A 19,956-nucleotide genomic window follows, 5' to 3' on the forward strand; every position below is an offset into this window, starting at 1 on the left:
AAAGCAGCGACAGCGGAACAAGGCGGGGGGGGGGGCTTGGCATGGAAGCAGTAACAGGAGAGCCCGGGTGGGCTGCCTTCACTCACTGGGAGGTCAGAGAAAAGGGAGCCTGGGGACCGGTTCGGGGTCAGCACGGGACCAGCCTCCAGCTGCCTTGGAGTTTAGGAGACACATGCTTTGTGAAGAAAGGAGTAGGGGTAGAAGTCAGAAAAGGAAACGGCTCAGGCTGCTCCCCAGCAGGACAGCACTCGCCCTCTGGGTCCTTTGTCCTGATGTTTTTGTGTCTCCCCGGCAGGCGGGAATGTCGGGGGAGGGTTTCAGCAGAATATTCATGTTTTCCGGGGCATCTGGAGTACGCCGATGTGCCAGAACCAGTGCGTTGGGGGAGGGGGGGTGTTATTCTTCAGCCTGCTGTGTTGTTACTTTTATTACCTCGGGTCTGTCTAGCTCTAATGGGATTTTGTTACTTGTTCCTGGCTTCATCTGTCCTTGGGTTTAGCTGGCACAAATGACATTCGCTGGGTCTCTGTCCTCTGTGTCCCAGACCGGGGAGAGTTAAGCCGTGTATTCTCTGGTCAGGGAGGAGAAGTGTGAACCGTTTGCTCTCGAGTGTCCTCGGTGGGGAAGATCGGTCTTGCGATTCGCCGGTTGGTTGTCGGTTGTTCCAAGTGTCTGGTCTCGTTCAGTTCAGTTTCTTGTCTCGGCTTCCCCAGCCCGCTGGCTGGAGGTTCTCCCCACTTCGCACTCGTGCTCACCAGCACCTACACATCGCAAACACAGCCACGGAAGTGACATGGCACTTCTTTTTAACGAGACAGGGTTACACCGACTCCAGACCGTGTGATTCTCCCGTGACTGAGAGTTTCCAAAGCCCACGTGGCCCCAGCCGGCGGGGCCCACAGCTTCCTGTTGCCTTCGTCCCGACTCCCAGCCTGGGCACCTGCCGGCGCAGCAGCCGGGTTCCAGTTCCCCGGGTGGGACTCCGGCCCGTGCCCCTCCTGCCCGCCTCCGGCAGCTGCCCGCGGCCCGCCCACAGCGGTGCCTCAGACGGGGCCGCCCGAACTAACAGCAGGGCGATGCCAGCGGCCTTCACGGCCCGACCTCAGGGCTTCACCTTCGCACCCGCCGTCCGCCCAGAATAGGCACGGCCTCCGGGGCCCGGCCCAGCCCGGTTTCGGTCGCCTCGCCCTGGGTCACGTGAGGCTGGTGTTCCCGTGGCAACGCCAATCCCGGGTATTTAAGCCCCGGGGAGGCCGGTCGCGGCCCCAGAAGCGGCAGCTGGCCGGCTATGCCTCCTGACCCGCGGCGCCCCCTCTGGCCCTGGGTCCTGCTGCTGCTGCTGCTGCTGCCGCCGCCGCTCGCGGGGACGCGGGGGCCCCGCAGCCCCGCCGGGCCCGGGGAGGCGGCCGAGGAGCCGGGCTCCGGGAGGGCCTGGCCCGCCTTCCAGGACTTGCAGGAGCAGCTGAGGGCGGCCGTGGCCCTCTCCAGGCGGTACTGGGCGCTCTTCAGCTGCCGCATGTGGCCCGAGACCTGCGGGCAGGACGGGAAGCCCCCCCTGGGTAAGACCCCCTCCCCGTAAACGCAGCCGCGAGGCCCTCTCCTGCCCCGGGCTGTCGCCCCGGACGCCCCTCCCCGAAGCCAGCGCCTTGGCGGCTCCTTCGGAGGACCGGCCTGGCGGCCCCCTTCGCGGCCCGATCCCGACCCCTCCACACAGCTCACAGCTCGAGGGCTTAGGTCCCCATTGGACACCCCCCGCCCCGAGTCCCTTTGTCTCCTCTGTTGCTGAAGGAGCCAGAGCCCGGGCCGGGAGTCGCAGACCTGAGTTCTGGTTCCCGCTCGTCACTGACAAATTGCGCGGCAGGGCAGCCCCGTCGCTGTCGTGGACCAGATGATCTCGGGTTTGTGGTCTGTGCCCACGATTCGAGACCCAGGAATAGCATGCGATGGCGATTCTGTAACGGGGTCTCGTTTACACCGAAAGATTTCCAACTTCCAGCCATTGGTTTGTGTGTCGTCTTGTTTTCGGCATATTCAAAGAACTCGGTATATTCAAACTGGCATTTGACAAAAGAATTGAGAGGCCTTTGGGCCCAGCTGTGATGAGCTGGTTTTGGAATCCAGAGGTGCAGGACGAGCGGCTACCCGCGGTCACCGGACTAGACTGCAAACTGCTCGCAGGCAGGGGTGGGCTGCTGGCCCTGCTACACGGCGCCCGAGATACGTTTGTCCAGTAAACCGAGCCTTTGCTGCAGCTGCACCAGTAGCAAAGCCATCTGCTTCCGTGAAGCCAGTGGCGTCCACTCGTGCCCATTCCCTGACTCAAGGGAGGCACCGGGAGGAACAGAGAGGAGTGACCCTGCAGGGAGGAGGCCAGAGGCCTGCAAGAACCGGAAGAACCGCTGGGGGCCGGGGGCCGGGCTTCCTCTCGGCCCCAGGCTCTGTCCCTGCCTCACCGCGTCTCCCTCTCCAGCCTGGAGCCTTCCTCTTCTGGGCCAGCAGTACCTGGACATCCTGACCACGTGGTACTGCAGCTTCCAGGATTGCTGCGCCGGCGGGGACTGCAGGATCTCCAACAACCTCACAGGTTGGGACTTGCACGCCCTCAGGGGCCAGAGACCCGTGGGGGAGGGGGACTGGGGGGGGCGGGGAATGGCTGGGGTGCAGGACCTTCCATCGTCCTGCCTGCAGGGGGCAGCACACGCCCCACAAACCCCGCAGCTCCGTGGCTGTGCGGGAGTTAGGGCCCATGCTAGCTGTCCTCAGCAGGTGTTCGCTGAATTAAATTAAAATGAAAAAAGTGAGGGCACATCCATGAAGTATTTGTGGGAGTCCTGAAACTTCCAGGTGGGAGCAGCCTCGTGGGCATGGGGGGCAGACTCCCTCCTCCAATCCGGACTCTGCCAGCTGCTCTGCAAGGTTCCGGACCTTCAGAGCGGGCGACTCATTCTCCCTGAGGAATCAGGGATTTCTCAAGCTCTGCAGAAAACGGCCCTCCTGCTGACAGGTCTGCCCACAGGCCACTCACTTCAGTGACGTTCAGGGGCTCCCCTCCCCGCCGTTCCTCCCTGGGCCGTGCTCCGCTCTCACTGTGGCCGCCTCTCCCCCACCCACAGGCCTGCAGTCGGACCTGAGCGTGCGGCTGCACGGCCAGCATCTGGCCCGGGAGCTGGTCCTGGCCGCGGTGAGGGAGTACTTGGCGCTGCCCCAGCCAGACAAGGCCCTGGCTCTGTCGTTCCACGGCTGGTCTGGCACGGGCAAGAACTTCGTGGCCCAGATGCTGGCGGAGAACCTGTACCGGGACGGGCTGAGGAGCGACTGTGTGCAGGTGCTCACCACCATGCTCCACTTCCCTCACCCACGTCTGGCGGGTCTGTACAAGGTGAGGCGCACAGTGCCAGGCCAGGCCAGGGCGCACCTCCGTGCCGGGTGGAGGGCTGGGCGCGGGGCCCTCCAGCAGGACCTGGAGCCCACAGGGACGTCCACCCCACACAGAGGCGGCCGGGATCACATGGGGGAAAGGCGTGTTCTGAACACCACTTGTCCCCACGCACCGGCCTTTGGCCACCCGAGCACGGCAGGCCGGACGCTGAGCTTGCACAGAGAGGCCGTGTGTCGTTTCCTGTGACAGCAGTGGTGGGAGGGTCACAGGGAGTGTGGGGCAGAAGGAAGCCAAGACCCCATCATAATGTCCCCACATGGGGAGAAGCCGGTGGCATTCCTGCGTTCTTCCTGCAGACCTCTCCCCGAGCTGTTGTGTGTAATTATATGGGACAGAAGTTGCGTGTCCCATTTCTTTGAAAAAGGCCTGCCGTAAGTGGTGCTCATTATAGGCCAACGATTGGACAGTCACAACCGGCTTTGAGGCTCTGCTAGTTGGGGTCTTTCCCATTGAGATGTGGTACTTAAAGGAAGCTGGACAATGACCATCCCCCTGCAGCCTGACAGAGGTGACTGTGTCCTGTCTGGCTTTCAGTCCCAGCATTCAGAGAGGGACAGCCGAGGGTGATTAGTAAGCATCTGCGACAGACTGCCTGAGTCACCTGGCGGTTTCCGGGTGGCCCTGGCCAGCAGTGGTCGGGTGAACTGCCCTAAGGGCAGGCAGCTGGTCAGCCGGGCCTTCCCAGCAAGACCCAGCTGGCTTTGACTGCGGCAAAACTGGGCCTCCACATCCCCACCGTGGAAGACGCCAGGCACATGCTCACCCTGCGCATCCTCTCACCCACGCGCCAGGCGACAGGGCTGCAGCTGGACAGGGAGCGTGGCTCTGTGGAGACCACCCCACCCTGGGGCGGGGCCGGCCCTGTGCTGCTGAACCCTGAAGGGCAGCATCTCTTCAGCTGAGGGCTCTCTTGCCTGCATGGGGAACCCCAGTCCCAAGGTGGCTGGTCCCAGACAGCTTCTCCCCAAGTTCTTGGCCCAGTGGGTGCTCCGCTCCTAGAAGTTCAAGAAGGAACTGTGGGCACCTCTGGGAACGTGAGCCCGACTCTACCTATTCCCTCTTATTAGAGCCTGGCCCCTTCCCCCGGGGGAGGGGGCACTAGCCACCAGTTCTGGGACCTCATCCTGGAGGGGCCAGAACAGGCCCTCTCCTGCTCCCGGGCTGGCTCCACCTCATTGGCTTTCAAACCTCTGGCTGCAGGAGAATCACATGGGGAGCGAGCTAGGGGCAGCTGCCCTGGCCCCGCCCCCAGGCCCCACCCCAGGCCCCACCCCCAGGCAAGGCACCCGGGCGCCTCACCAGGGCCCTGCTGGCTGGGGGCGCGGGCCCTGTGCCTCCCAGGGCTCCCCAGCAGCTCCCTGTGTCCCGAGCAGGAGCAGCTGCTGCAGCAAGTGAGGGAGACGCAGGAGCGCTGCCGCCAGACCCTGTTCGTGTTTGACGAGGCCGAGAAGCTGCACCCAGCACTGCTGGAGGCCCTCGGGTCGCACCTGGAACGCTGGACCCCTGAGAACCACGGGGCCCCTGAGAACCGCGGGGCCGAGTCCTCGAGAACCATCTTCCTTTTTCTCTGGTGAGGTCTGAGGAAAAAACGGGAGGGCTGGGCGAGGGGGGGGGCTGTCGCCGCAGGCGGGATACAGCTTCCACGGCCTCCTGGGGGGGGCCCTTTGCCACAAGGGAAACCAACAGCAGCTTCTGCAGGGAACACGCAAACTGTGCTGCTTTGGGTGGAGCAGGGGTAGGGGGGGCTTGATTCTCCCCCCAGGGCACTCGTGAAGGACTGTGATCACCCCCCACACCTGTGGCACAGCCTGCTAACTACCTCCGAGGCCCAGCCAGGGGAAGAACAGCTGCCCCTCATCTAGCCTCCCCGTGGCTGAGGCGCGTGGCTGGGGCCCTCCCCTCAGAGCCCCAGTCCACGTGCAGCCTCTTAGCCAGGGCTGCTCCCCCAGGAACTCCCCTTAGAAGGGCAGTGGGGTTGTGGCTTTTGTTGTTGTTCCTCAAATCGAGGTACAATGGACTTGCAGTAACACGTTAATAACTTCAGGTGCACAGCACGGTTGGTTGTTTGTGTGCACAGGCGTGCCTCGTTCACCGCCTCTGCTGCCTTGTGCTGCACCACAGGTGTTGGGTGTTCTACAGATTGAAGGCAAGACTCCCCACTAGCGAAGAGGTTATGGCCCACTGTTGCCGCGGTCCGGCCGCAGCAGGTCTAAGGGTCCCCTCGAGGTGAAGGTAGGAGTTGGCGCGGAAATCAGGCAACCAAGCAGCTCAAGGCAGGTGATGCTCTGAAGACCTTTATTGAAAGTAAGGCTGAAGCTTTTGTACTATTCTAGTTGGCAAGCGATTTCGGGTTCGTTGGCTTTTGCAGTTACTGTTGCCATGCTTCTTGGTCTGAACAGGAACTTGGCTGTCTGCCTCGGTTAGGCTGTCGCAGGGGGCCTATTCTTATCCTGCGTATTAGGTATGTCTAAAATTGACTCGGGGGGTAAACATGCCCTCCTGGTTGACCTGTGTACTTGTCTATGCCCTTCCTTATTTCCTCTTTTGCTAGGGGTTCTAATTCTTTTATTTCTTTTACTATTTGTTCTCTCTTCTCGGGCCAGTATGTAAGGTAACATGGCCCGGAAAAATATCTTCTGAGGCTTTTTCTAACTTCTAGTTTTCTTTGTGCTGTCATGCATTTTTGTGGTGTGCTATCACTTGCAAGTCTCTCTAAGAAGGGTAGGCTTCTTGCCGTTATATATATATATTTTTAATGATTATGCTGTTACAGTTGTTCTATTCCCCCCCTTCATTCCCCTCTACCCTACCCCCCGTCCCCACCATTACCCCCCCTTTAGTTTATGTCCATGTGTCTCAAGTTCTTTAGATTCTGTATTTCCCCTACTATTCTTGCCCCCCCCATCTATTTTCTATCTACTGTCTATGCTACTTATTTTCTGTACCTTCTCCCCCCTTCTCCTCCTCCCACTCCCCTGTTGCTAACCCTCCTTGAGATCTTCATTTCTATGTTTCCACTCCTGATCTAGCTGTCCTTTTAGTTTGCTTTCGTTTTAGGTGTGGTTGTTAATAACTTGAGTTTGTTGTCCTTTCACTGTTCATGTTTCTTTATCTTCTTTTTCTTAGATAAGTCCCTTTAACATTTCATATAATAAGGGCTTGGTGATGATGAACTCCTTGAATTTGGTCTTATCTGAGAAGCACTTTATCTGCCCTTCCATTCTAAATGAAAGTTTTGCTGGATAGAGCAATCTTGGTTGTAGGTCTTTGGATTTCATGACTTGGAATACCTCTTTCCAGCCCCTTCTTGCCTGGAAGGTCTCTTTTGAGAAATCAGCTGACAGTCTGATGGGGACTCCTTTGTAGGTGATTGTCCCCTTAGCTCTTGCTGCTTCTAGGATTCTCTCCTTCATTTTAATCTTGGCTAATGTAATTACGATGTGCCTTGGTGTGTTCCTTCTTGGGTCCAACTTCTTTGGTACTCTCTGAACTTCCTGGATTTCTTGGAAGTCTATTTCCTTTGCCAGATTGGGGAAATTCTCCTTTATTATTTGTTCAAATAAGGTTTCCACTGGTGGCTGTGCCTTTCCCCCTATAATTCGGATGTTGGAGCGTTTCAAGATGTCCTGGAGGTTCTTAAGCCTCTCCTCATTTCTTTGAATTCTTGCTTCTTGACTCTTTTCTGTTTGGCCATTATTTGCTTTCTTCTGGTCCACTCCATTGATTTGAGTCCCAGTTTCCTTTTCATTGCTATTGGTTTCCTGTGCAATTCCATTCATTTCAATTAGTTTCGCCTTCATATATTTGTCTAATTTGTGGCTATAATCAACCAGTTCTATGAGGATCCTGATCACCAGTGTTTTAAACTGTGCATCTGAGAGTTTTGCTATTTCTTCATCGCTTAGATTTATAGGCTCTGGGGCTTTGAGATCTTCTTGAGCCATTTTTGGTCTGTTCACGCCCTTTAAGTCTGAGGAGCGAGCCTTGGACTCCCAGGTCGCTGGGTTGTGACACTGTATGTGGGGGCGTGGTCAGAGCGGGTAAATGGGGCCCCCTCTGCTGTTTCTCACAGCTGGGTGAGGATTAGCGTCTTAGGTGGTTCACCTGGGCCAGGCCACTCAGAGTCGCCGGGTTATGACGCCGTAGGTGGAGGTGGGGTCAGAGCGGGGAAATGGCGGCGCCCTCCCTGCAGCTTGCCTTGGGGACCTGCTGGGTTCCAGTCCAATCGCCCACTCCCTCGCTTTTCTATCTGCGCACCAATGCGAGACCACAGTCAACCCGCAGCCCTGCTCCCTCGCTCTTTCTGTTTCCCCCGCCGTTGCTGGCTTGGTCGCTCGCTCGGTGGCTCACTAGGTCCAACCCTGGGCCTGGATTCTGCGCGCTTGAGTCCGTCTGGCCGAGTTTTCCTGTGCAACCCTGCTCCACCAGCTGCTGGTTTTGCCCCTTACCGGTCAGGCTGAAGAATTTGTTGTTAACAGACTTCCGAAAAGTTCAATTTTCTGTGTTCTGGCTGTGTTTTCTGTTGCTAATATTTAGTTTTCTCTAAACTTGGTTGTGTGAGAAGGCACGGATATCCACCTATGCCTCCATCTTGGCGGAAGTCAGGTTGCCGTTATATTTTTATTGTTTTTAGAAACCCATTTAACTCCGTCCTCATCCCAGACTCTATAATAAGGAAGTGTAGGATTAGGTGGCGTTGGGACAGGCTGGAGACTTCGCTGTCCCTTAGGGGGATACCAAGGTCTGGCCTTAATAAAATAAGCAGGTCCCCATGGAGTTTTAATAGTAGGTGGGATTTTTCTCGGTGTTTTTGTAGGTTTCGGGAGAATCCTTTGTCTCATGGGGCTATCCTGTCATAGTAGGGGGCTTTCAAGGGTGATCTTTTCTAACTTTTCTATTAATTCTCCAATACTCATATTTTGTTTCCTGATTTCTTCTGGTGTGTTACTGTGGTTACTTTCTTTGTTCCAAGAACTCTCTAAGTCATCTGGAGTCACATCACTCAATGTACTTTCTAAACTATTATTACTTTGTTTAGTGAACAGGGTAGATGTACTTTCTGAAATATTATTACTTTGTTCAGTGAACAGGGAAAGATCTGCTTGTGCTATTTGGATCACAGCAGTGGTATTCAAAATAATCAGGGCGGAAGAGGTCAAAATCCCCAAAGCAAGAACAATCACAATGGGTATAGCAGGGCCCTCCATGCCACGTCCACCAGGTTGGAAAATGCTTCTTTGAAGTCTTGGGCCTCCCCTCCTGACTTTGTCAAGGAAGGGATCCAACTGTGGACGTGGCCCACTGTCACGCCGGTCTGAGACGAGGGCTGACGTCTCCGAGGTCTGTCTGAATCTCGGAATGTGTACTAAGCCTAGTTATTAGCACTTGGTGCCGTACACAGTTACAGAACTTTTCTTGTGATGAGAACTTTTCAGATCTCTCAGCAATGTTCAGATCTGCGATTCAGTATTTAGTCACCGTGCTGAAGGGTTCACCCCCAGGGCTGCTTTTTTATGGCTGGAAATCTGAGCCCTTTGACCCCCTTCACTATTTCTCCCCTAGACTCCACCTGTCACCTCTGGCCACCCCCAGGCTGGTCTCTGTATCTGTGAACTTGGATTTTGATTTTTTAGATTCAGCCTATGAAACGATATATTGTCTGTCTTTTTCTGCCTTATTTCACTTAGTGTGAAATCCATGTTGTTGCAAATGGCAGAATTTTATTGTTTTCTTATGGCTGAACAGTATCTCACTGTTATACACGTTTTCTTCATTCACTCATCGGTCGATGGACACGGGATGTTTCGGTGTCTTGGCGGTTATACGTAACGCTGCCGTGAGCCTGGGGTGCAGGTGTTCTTTCACGTTGGCATTTTCATTTTCTCGGGATAGATACGCAGAAGTGGACTTGCTGGATTGGGTGATGGTTCTGTTTTTAATCTTTTGAGGAGCCTCCACACTATTTCCCGTGGGGGCTGCAGCAGCAGTTTGCGCCCCCCCCGCCCCGCCCACATCCTCATCAGCATTGATCTTTTCAATGACATCCGTTCTAGCAGGGGTGCGGTGGAATCTCATCGTAGTTTCGATTTGCATTTTTCCCTGATGAGCGATGTTGGGCGTCTTTTCACGTACCTGTTGATCACTGGTGTGTCCTCTCTGGAAAAGTATCTATACAGATCCTCCACCTGCGTTTTAAACGTTTTAACCGGGTTGTTTGAGGGGGTTTTCTCTTTGCTTTGTTACCGGGTTACTAATCCTCTCTAGTCAGGATATTAACCCTTATGCAGGTATTTTCTACCATCCAGCAGGCTGCCTTTCCTTTTGTTGAAGGTTCCTTTTGTACAGAAGCTTTTTGAGGTTGAGGTCCCATTTGTTTATTTTTGCTCGTTGTATTAGTCTTTGGTGTCAGATTCTAAAGAAATCAGTCGCCAAGATCGGTATTGAGGTGCTCACTGCCCGTGTTTGCTGCTGGGAGTGCTGCGGGCTGCAGGTCTCCCATTCACGTGTCCGGTCTGAGCCGTGTGTGTGTGCGTGTGCGCGTGTGTGGTGCAAGACGGGGCTCTAGTTCTATGTCTCTGCCTGGGACCATCAGGGTCCCCAGTGCTATTTATTGATGAGATTGTGCCTGTGCATTCTGGGTTCCTTTGTCACATATGAATTGACCACATATGCATGGGTCCATTTCTGGGTCCCCTGTTCTGTTCCATTGATCTCCGTCTGTTTTCATGCCAGTGTCAGGCTGTCCTGATTTCTCCAGCTCGGTGGCACTGTCCGAAATGCAGCTCACACACGTGGAGTCCCCTCTTAGAAGGGCTTTAAGTTTTCAAGTGAGCAAATGAGCTGAAAATCGAGTACAGACTGCCCTCGAAAATCCTGAACGTGGGCCCAGTCAGTGGGCGGGTTGTCTCCCATCACGGCCAGCCTGGTGTGCGCTCTCCCCAGCCCCGGAGGGTCTGGGTCTCTGATCGTGAGGAGCCCCCACACTGGGCACCCAGGGCACAATGCACTGAGCAAACCGCGCACCCTGGCTCCCACCACCCCCCCACCCCGTCTGTTACAGTCAGCTCGAGTCCCTGCTTCACAAGCAGTTTCTTGCACTCAGAGCAGAAGGCAAACCAGCCCCTCCCTCCCCTGCCCCTCTGCAGGTCAGAACCTGCAAGCTGGGGGTTTTCCCCAGCTTAGGGCGCACTCTGTGCAGGTGGGTCTGGCTTTGCATCCAGGGCTGGCGAGTGTTAAGGGCAGGAGCCCGTTTCCTTCTGTAGCCACAAGACAAGGTGGGGCCGGTTTTAAGTGGTGGCCAGTTGAGGTTTCGGTGCGTTGGTGGCAGGGACTCCCTGGTCTGTAAGGGCAGCTCTGGGTCGCTGACTGTGGGGCGTGCAGAGGCCAGGGAGGCCCTCCCTGGGTGGCTCTCAGAGAACAGCCCGGATCTTCCGCGATGACTGGCCCCCTTCTGGGGCAGCCTGGAGGCAGAGCGCTCCCCCTGCTGCAGTGACTTGGCTGGGGGCTAGTTCTCCCCTCCGAGTGCGCCTCAGCTGGCCATGTCTCTTGGCTGAGGCTGAGCCTCCCTGCGCCTGGGCTGGGCCCAGTTCTCAGCACCGCTGCCAGGATGTCCTGGGACCCAGTGTCCCTGCTCTCTCTGGACAAATGTTTGCCTTTGTGGTGCTTTGGCCTCGACCCACACTGCCAGCAGTGCCCTCATTCCCTCCAGCACTGCCCTTTCCCCCAGTGACCCAGACTCTGCGCACTGAGGGCACCACTCCTGGGACAGGGATGCAAGGATGGGGCTCCGGGGGGCACCAGAGCCACCCCAGCCTCCAATCCGCGGAGGTTGTTACTTGGCCGTGGCTGGGGAAGACAGTGTGCTGAATCTGTTAGAGAACAAAAATCCAGTCACATGCATTTGAAGAGCTAGTGGTCTTTATTGAGTGACTGAGGAGTCACGCAGCACCTAGTCTAGTGAAGAAGCAAGCTGTGAGCAGCTGTGTGTAGGGTGGAAGGCTACTGTTATGGGCAGAAACCGGGAAGGGCTTGGAGGTTCATGGAAAAGGATCGTTTCTGGGAAAATGGGGCCTTCCCTCAGCTCCTCTGGGGACAGAAGGCCTGCGTGACAGATGACCTCCTTGGCACCTGCCAGAACCATCCAGGCTCAGTGCCATGGGTGGCGGCACCATGGCCCCATTTTTGGCCTGTGTTTTTTTTCCTTTTCAGCAAGTTTCTGGCCTCACTTTCCAGAATGTGGGGTGGAGAGCATGTTTGGGAGAAAAGTACAGCTGACTCAGACCACTGAGGTGTGAGCAAGTCACAGCAGTTTCACCCTGAAGAGCTGCCCCTGCTGCTGGCTGGTGAGGTGGGGCTGGAAGGCCCCAGGCCTCCCTCTAGGCCAGAAAACGAACGCTGACCACTTCTCGGACCCCCACCGAGTGGGGGAAGCGCCAGGAAGCTGCAGGGCAGGAGCGGGGCACTCTGGACAGCACAGCACGGCCTCTCTTCCCCTGGGCCGTGGCGTGGAGAGGGGACACGAAGGGCTGTCCGCCTGGGCTGCTGTCAGGAAGAGAGGAGGCGGAAAGGATGGTCCCCCAGGGCCCAGCCAGAGAGCGCACCTGGAAATGCAGGTGCGGTCACCGCCCAGGGCGTCTCACAGTGTCTGGTGCAGCTCTCGTTTCACAGGCGAGGAAACAGACTCCCAGACTAATTTGCGTCCCTGTCCCTTCAGGCTGGTGAGGTGACATGTTGTCTTATCCCAAAGCCAGGAGAGAGGCCTAGTCTCTGGAGGCGACTTCTGGCCCCATGGTCAGCAGGTGCCCCTGGAGGATGAGGAGGGGATTGAGGTGTTCCAGGAAGGCAACCTCTGTCTAAAGGTCGGTGCTGGCTGGCAGCCCCTGAGGGTGGGGGGCGAGCAGAGAAGCGGCCCAGCTTCTGTCTTGGTGGCTGAGCTGCAGCCCCTGACATGGAGGAGGAGAGAGCTGTTGGCTGCGGGACTAAATGAGGAGAAATTCAGGAGGCGAGTGGGGACAAAGGTACAGAGCTGTCCCTGCTTGCCTGCCCACCCTCCAGCCTGTGGGAACTGCCTTTGCCCCTGGGGGCAATAGGATGAAGCAATCTGTGGGCAAGTCTTACCTCAGCTGACGCAAGCGCAGTGCGGCCGGTGCTGCGTGCAGAGATGACCTCCCGGGCAGGCCTGGGGGTGGGGAGGCAGCAGCTTCCCTGCGGGCAGGTGTTGGGGAAAGTCTGGCTGAGCTGGGCGGTTGAACTCGAGCGACAGACGGGGTAGGGACGCCCCTTGTTGCTGCCAGGCTCTCCAGCTGGGGAAGGGGGTGCTGGATCAGTTGGCTCCATACTCGGCCATCCCCGCTTACCTGCCAGGCAGGGAGACAGCCACTGAGCTTCCCCTCTGTGCCCAGCCCCCAGGACACACACACTTGCTAAGTGGACAAACACTTGAGTTAATGGGCCCGAGAGCCAGTCGGGGCTTGGTGAGAGACGGAAGACCCTGTGTCCCCACACCTCCCTCTGCTGGGCCTGAGGGAGGTCGGCCCAGGAAGCAGCTCTGCCGGCTCTCGGTGCCTCCTTCCCAGCTGCTGTTCGGTCACACTAAGGTTTCTTCTCACCCCTTTTCTCCCTCATCTCTCCAACCCGGTCCTCTTTCCTGTGCTGCAGACCCAAAATTCCAGTTGCCCAATGATGTCACAACCCCTGAAGAAACATTAGGCACATGCAGATCCAAGCTCTGCTCCCACCTTCTGCGGAGGCTGCTGTTGGGGGTGGGGCAGTAGGCAGCTCCTGGGCCTCGCTCCTGCCACTCCCACGACTGTCAGTCTGCCCACCGTGCTTCCAAAACCTTCCCCATCACCTCCTGTGCCTGCGTCCTCTTCCAGCAGGGACCACTCCCTAACCAGCTCTCTGTGACCACCTGTGCCTCTTCAGTCCCGCTTCTGGGGCCCCAGACTGATGTTCTCAGGGGGCAAAACCAGCTAGGTCACCACCCCACCCCTACCCTTCCGAGTCTCACACCTGCTCTCTGGGGCCCGTGAACCCGAGTCCACCCACCCTTCGTGTCCACACTCCAGCCTCTGAACCCACAAGCTCTGAGTGCCTGCCGCACGTCTGTGTTCACTACTCCGTATTTGCTCAGGAGCCTCCTCCCTGGGCCTTAGCTGGTCCCACACAAGCACTTGCTGTGATATCCTAAACACACACACACACACACACACCCTCCTTCCACAGGAAGTCAACAGAGGGAACCACAGCTCACAGTCCCGTCCCTGGGTTCCCTGCACCCAGCAGAGTCTCAGTAAGTGCCTGTCAAAAGGGAGCAAGGCAGCAGGGAGGACGGGGGACGCAGCAGGACAGTGTCTTCTTCGTACAGACCTTGGAGTTGTGACAAGATCTGGGGGAGGCGAGGCTCAGGCCCTCACGGCCGTTCTTGCAGGCAGCAGTGCGGTGGCTTCCGTGGTCGTCAGCTCACCCGTTTGAAACCTGAACATGAGAATGTGACCTGTCAGCGAGCTCTGTCTCTTTCAGCAACCTCGGAGGTGACGCCGTCAACGAGGTGGTCCTGGAGCTGCTCCGGGCTGGACAGCCCCGGGAGGAGATCACCATGGCACACCTGGAGTCCCGCCTCCAGGCCGAGCTGGCGGCGTCCACAGGTAACCCACTGAAGCCTCGGAGGCGGACAGGGGACTCGGGACCACAGGACACACCCAGAAAGCTGGACTCCTTTTCTGAAAATGCTTTGAGAGAGAGGAGTGTGCCCCGGCCCTGCAGGTGCAGGTGGGGGCTGGGAGGCCTGTGGACCCCGGGGCTCGGCCTCCAGTCGGAGGTAGTGTCGTTGCCCCTTCTGCCATCAAACCAAACCCTCGACCTGGCACCACGTCCCCCTCCTCGGCCTCGGCGTGCTGTCCCCAAGAGCAGTCCAGAACGGCAGAGAGGTCCCAACGCCCCAGACAGCCTTGCCCAGGCCATGGGGTGCAGCCGCATGACTCTGGTCTCCATTTCAGACAGTGGCTTTGGCCACAGCCGCCTTGTGACGGAAAACCTGATCGACCTCTTTGTCCCCTTCCTGCCGCTGGAGTACCGCCACGTGAGGCTGTGTGCTCGAGACGCGTTCCTGAGCCGGGGGCTCCCGCACACGGAGGAGATGCTGGATGAGCTCGCCGGGATGGTGGTCTACGTCCCCAAGGAGGAGCAGCGCTTTTCCTCGCAGGGGTGCAAGTCCATCGCCCAGCGCATTAGCTATTTCCTGCCTTGAGGGCGAGGCGGGAACTGCCTCAAGCCGCCTCCCCCCCGCACCAGGACCCTGGGCCCGGCGCAGTCACACCTGAGGAGTGAGTAACCAGGAGGCCTTAAACCAGCGGCCAGAGCTGCTCCTAAAACCACCTGGTGCCTTCAACAGCCACGTGGGGGAGGAATGCATCCCGCGGGCTGGTCAGCCTCTCAGCTGTCACCCGCGGACGCTTGGACTTGGGTGAGGGTCCCGCTGTGGCAGGACTCGGGGACAGTAAAGGGGAAGAACGTTCTGCTGACGGGGGGCAGGTGGGGGAACAGCTCGGGTTTGCGGGGCGGGGGTTCGCAGAGGGAGCTGCGCAGCCTGTGTCGTGAGCAGGCCAGGGAAGAGCCAGCTCAGGGTGATTTTCTTCGGGTCATGTCAGTGCAGGCCAGGGTTTGTTCTCTGCAGCTAAAAAAAATTCTTCAGCTAGGAGCCTGGACATCACTGTGCCATATGTAAATATTAAATTCTGTATTTTTCGAAAACCTTCAGCCTCTTTTCTTAACAAGACCTAGTAGACTCAGTGATCCTGTTCACTCAGCAACATTCTAAATGCCAGGTAATACTGATGGGGGGACGGGGTGGCTCTGGCGGATGTGGGGGGAACACGGCGAGTGTGGGCACTCACCGCGCTGCCGGGGGGACTGTGCTCACTTCAGTCCGCGTGGCTGAGCCCGGCGACTCCCACCTCGTCCGGAAAAGGCTCCTTGCCACAGCACAGCACTCTCCCGCAGGAAAAGGGCGCTCCCGTGCCCCCAGCTTTGGAGAGAAAGAGAGTCGGTTTTGAGGACTCTGTGGCTGCACCCACACTGTGCTCTATGCAGTTCCTTACCGCCCCCACACTTCTGAATTCCAGGTCATTATATCTGTGGTCGCCTCAAGGGTCCCCTCTGACAAAGCCCTCACTGTTGGCCCTGGGGAAGTGACACTTCTGTCTCCCCCATGTGACACGTCCTCACAGTTCAGAAGCACCTGGCCGGAGCCACAGCAGATCCCCAATAAATGCTCAGATAAGTGAATTAAAGGAGGCCAGTCTCACACCACTCACACGAGATGAGTCGGCTTTGCCCAGGTGTGTCACTGCCGCAGCGGGCACCCAGCCTTGGGCCGCCTCTGGGCCACGCACTGAACACACAAACAGGAAAACAAATCTCAACGTTTTACATAAATTTAGTTTTGTGTTGGCTGCATTCATAGCCATCTGTGGGCAGCCAGATGGACACCCCAGGGGGCATCTCTGGAGGAGCGTTCAGGCCACCAGGAGCTGTGATAGGCCACCAGGACCTATCACATACCCAGCCCTAAACTCACACATGGTAAGAGGTGTCTTCTACAGCTTCAGGTCTCGGCTGCCATCCTCTCAGCAGTGGCCAGCCGTGTCCAATGTCGTGAGCACAGGCCTAGCCCTCCCTCCCACACCTGGGACCGAGTGGTCATTGGGACACAGTGGCTCCGAACGCCTGTCTGGAGTGTGGCCCCGCCAGGCACCACTGCGTGACGCCAGGAGAGCCAGCGAGGCCGGCTTAACCTCGGTTTCCGCTTCTGAGACAGCACGACTGTACTTACCTGCTGGGGTTGCTGTGAGGGCTGAATGAGCTATTCCAGTGCTCAGGTAACAACAAAAACCTGCCAAAGCTGTCAGTCTGGACACCCTTCTCCAAGCCAGGACTGCGCCTTCCCCTTCGTTTTCCTTCTGGGAACCCCAGCGAGGCCGCCGACGCTGGAGAACTCACCGTGTGCCAGGCCCCGTGCTGAGCCAGCACTGGGTGGCCTTGACTGCATGTGATCTTGACCGCTCCCACCTGGGCGCCGACTTCATCACCAGGTGAAGACGAGAGCTGGGGCGCGGAGGGGGAAGTGGCTCGGGCAGAGCCCCAAAGCTGCGGGCAGGAGTGGGGGCAGCAGCCGGACGGTCCGACTCCAGCTCCTGTGCTTTAGCGCCTTGCTCCCAAACAATCCGGATTTCCTCCGCAAGAACCACACGTTTCCTCCGCAGGCGCCAGGCACAGCAGGGAGAAGAACGCAGTGGGGGGGGGGTCTTCCCTGAAGACGCATGTAGCCCACCAGGACTGGCTGAAAACTCGGCTTTGAAAAGCAATGCCTCATTTCAAAAAGAAATTTGAAGACCAAGTCAAACAAGAGTAGAATGTTCCCTGTGAGGTTCTAAGCTTACTCTTAATGCTACTTTGGCTCAAACCATTTTTAGAACTTATTTGCAGTTGTCCTCAGAATGCGCTTTAAGAGAATTAAGTCTCATTTTACAGTCACCTCCCACTGGACGGACTGACGGACAGACATACGCACACACAGAGTTACCCACCTTAGGTACCAGCTGGGCTCCAGATGATGCCTTTGGCCATTTCCAAAAGTGGAATCCATCAGAGGGTGAGTGCTCGCCCCCCAGAGGACATTCTAAAGAACGCACCGGGGTGGCGGCTACAATCAGCTGCTGGACCTTACAGACGTCTATTTCACATAGAGACGAATCTGCTTTGAGCCCCTGTCAGAATGATGGCGGAACGCTCCAATCAAAAAGCCTACTTTGCCAATAAAATATTGCAACCTTTATTTAAAATAAAACGAGTTGGCAAGCCTTGTGAGACAACAGGCGGACAGCATTCCCCTTTCGAGGGCCTCATTTATTTACATCAAGTTTAACACTGTTAGCAGTTCACAGTCAGACAACAGGGTGAGAGAATTAAATTAGGAAACAGAACACCTGAAAATAGATTACAATAACGATTGAGAACAAACACCTGACACCCCCGGCAGCGTGACCCACGACGGACCCGTTTTCAGTGCAGCCCCGTGCTGTCTCACTGGGTCCCTCCACCACGCACCCGGACCAGGCCCCCGGACCTCGCCCTCTGGGCGCCACCGCGCACACCGGCAGAGCGCGGCCTTTGGCAGAGCGCGGCCTCTGGCAGAGCGTGGGGTGAGCCTGAAGACTGAAGCCCGTGCCCCAGACAAGACTGCCCACCACCACCACCACCCCGTCAAACTCATTCTTGCCAAGCGAACGTCACCCACCAGGGCCCCTCCACGACAGGCATTGGAGAACCTGACGTCAGAGGAGGAGAGGGGGCTCCACCCAGGACACAGCTCGTGTCACCAACCACGGAGGACGACCCCCTGCCGACTCCTCTCACCCACCCCCTCCTGTCTCTGTGGGCAGGACGACAGGTACCTGTGGAACGTGTCCCCTCTCTGCAGACCGAGGGGAGGGTTTTCACACAGGCACCTACGTCACGACAAGGCGAGGACTGTGCTGTCCATGCTGGCTTCTGAGCACTTGTGTCTCTGGGGGACCAACAGGCTCATCGGGGAGCTTTCTCATGATCTCGGGGCAATCTCTCTCCTGATGGAGTTCCAAAGGCAGCGTATCTGGCCCTCGCCTACCAGAAACACCCCTTGGCGTCCCTGCCACTCCCAGCCCACGTGGAGGTGCCGCCAACCACACACACAGGGTCTGGGATTCCGCTCTGGTGACCTGGAGGCGGCGCTGCCTTCCACACTGCCTTCCTCATCAAGAAAACACTTGGCAGGCCCGTGCTGCTGTTGTACTTGCTGAAAATTATCCTTATATATGAAAACTTTGTTAACCAGAAGTCCCATTTTCCAACTAAAGCTTATGGGGCTTAAATCCACAACTTAAATCTACGTTAAGGCTCCAAAGCCACCAACCTCCTTCCTTAGAACCTGCTGGCATTTGACGGCTCGTGTTCACCACATGCAGCCCTGTGTGTGCAGCTCTGGAGTTAGGAGTGACATGTAGGACCCAGAAATGTGCTGCTTCCAGAGCAGCGACGAACAAGGACACACAAGGGTGTGTGCAGGGTGTGTCTGAGGATGGGGCTGCGCCTGGCCTTTCGCTCAGAGGGTCTGCAGGTGTGGCGACCGCTCCCCCACCGTCTGTGACCTCGGGTTAACAGGGCCTCTCCTGTGTACGGGTCCCTCAGCAACGAGGAGTTCAAAGGGTACATTCGCTCAGAGATGTAAACAATTTCAGATTACAATTGACACCGGAGCCAGTGAGTGCACGAGGAGGAAGGGAAGGGTCCGGTTATGCGCCCTGCCCCCACTCACCAGGCAGGGAGGGAGGAGGGCAGTGCTGTGGTCGGCCAGGTCCTCACCCCCCGGGCGAGAGCTGCCCCGTCCTCACGGACGGGCTCTGAGCCTCGGCCTCCCACGTGCTCGTTTCACCAGTTCCGGGTCAACAACATGCCCCACAACCCAGCTGACCAGTCTTCTCCTCTGCAACACACACACACAGACCCATCTCCGAAGGCACATGCTCTGGAGTGATCGCCCCTCGCAAGCCAGCCTGGACGCCAGATGACCAGCCCAGACCTCCTCCCCAGGGGAGAAGCACGGGATCTCCTCACCCCGATCATCACAGCGTGAGGCCTTTCCCACCATCCTGTCCCTTGGATCTAGGACACTGAGTCATGTCACTCTGCACACAGCATCTCAAGACAGATCATGCACCTCGGCTGGTGGCATGAAAAGCAGAAGAACCAGAGCAGGGACTCGTCTTTCTGGACAGTGCACTAAACTCCACGCAAGACAGGCTGGTGCTAAGCTAGTCCCTTGGGGGCTGCTCTGGAGCAGGGTGCAGCCCCGAGACCCACCCCCATGCCCCAGGGATGCAGCTGGACAGGCGGGGCGGGCGGTACCAGGGCAGGTACCTGGAATTGTTACTCCAGGCACCACTGGCCTGCTTAAAAAAAAGCAAGCCTTACATTAGTTTTTGGGTTTTTTTTTAAGTCTGGGAGTTTCACAACTGACTCTCCCCCACACACACACCCAGACTGTCACCAGTGGGACCAGGTTTAGAACCAGCCGAGGCCTTCCTAGCAGCAACTTCTCTGGGTCGTCAGGGGCCCTTGGGGCTACCTTTCCACCGTCCCTCCTGCGCCCACATATCTCAAACCGAATCAGGCATTTACAAAAAAATGGAGCCCCCGCCTCGACAGATGTTGAGACAGACACATGGACAGCTGGAGAGCTTTCAAAAACACGTAAGGAACGCGTGTCTGGGGGCCCGGCTACATGAGGAGGACTACTTGTGCGTGCTGAGGGCCGAGGCGGGCCCCAAACTAATGCAAGCGTGACGGTGAACCCAAAAGCCGTCGGGAAAGAAGCTGCAGACAACCCTGGCCGCCCAGTGTGAGCTCCTGCAGGGCGGGGGCAGAGCCCAGCGGTGGTGACGCCAACGCAGTTCACTCCCGGGTGTTTTAGTCTCGCAGGG

General features: G+C 57.5%; 1 protein-coding gene and 1 long non-coding RNA gene across 2 annotated transcripts; one reads left to right on the forward strand and one right to left on the reverse strand.

The window, feature by feature from the left end:
• The first annotated feature begins 1,234 nt into the window (after window positions 1-1,234).
• TOR3A (torsin family 3 member A) lies at window positions 1,235-15,190 on the forward strand. The gene is made up of 6 exons (XM_037145612.2): window positions 1,235-1,559; window positions 2,471-2,584; window positions 3,114-3,379; window positions 4,813-5,009; window positions 13,961-14,085; window positions 14,437-15,190. Exons 1-6 carry the CDS (start codon window positions 1,289-1,291, stop codon window positions 14,685-14,687), a joined length of 1,224 nt encoding a protein of 407 aa, XP_037001507.2. The 5' UTR covers window positions 1,235-1,288; the 3' UTR covers window positions 14,688-15,190.
• Window positions 11,254-13,963, reverse strand: LOC119049582 (uncharacterized). Its single transcript, XR_008391316.1, has 3 exons — window positions 13,808-13,963; window positions 12,557-12,795; window positions 11,254-12,409 (listed from the first exon to the last, which is right to left on the reverse strand). It is a non-coding gene; the product is annotated as an uncharacterized LOC119049582 (long non-coding RNA).
• Window positions 15,191-19,956: the final 4,766 nt, after the last annotated feature.

This window comes from Artibeus jamaicensis, unplaced genomic scaffold, assembly GCF_021234435.1.
Source record: "Artibeus jamaicensis isolate MK-2021 breed Jamaican fruit bat unplaced genomic scaffold, CSHL_Jam_final contig_327, whole genome shotgun sequence".
Lineage (NCBI taxonomy): Eukaryota > Metazoa > Chordata > Mammalia > Chiroptera > Phyllostomidae > Artibeus > Artibeus jamaicensis.

Coding starts and splice junctions, on each gene's coding strand:
- TOR3A (XM_037145612.2), top strand. CDS start 1,289: ATGCCTCCTGACCCGCGGCGCCCCCTCTGGCCCTGGGTCCTGCTGCTG. Junction 2,585..3,113: donor GATCTCCAACAACCTCACAG/GTTGGGACTTGC, acceptor CCCCACCCACAG/GCCTGCAGTCGGACCTGAGC. Junction 5,010..13,960: donor ACCATCTTCCTTTTTCTCTG/GTGAGGTCTGAG, acceptor TGTCTCTTTCAG/CAACCTCGGAGGTGACGCCG.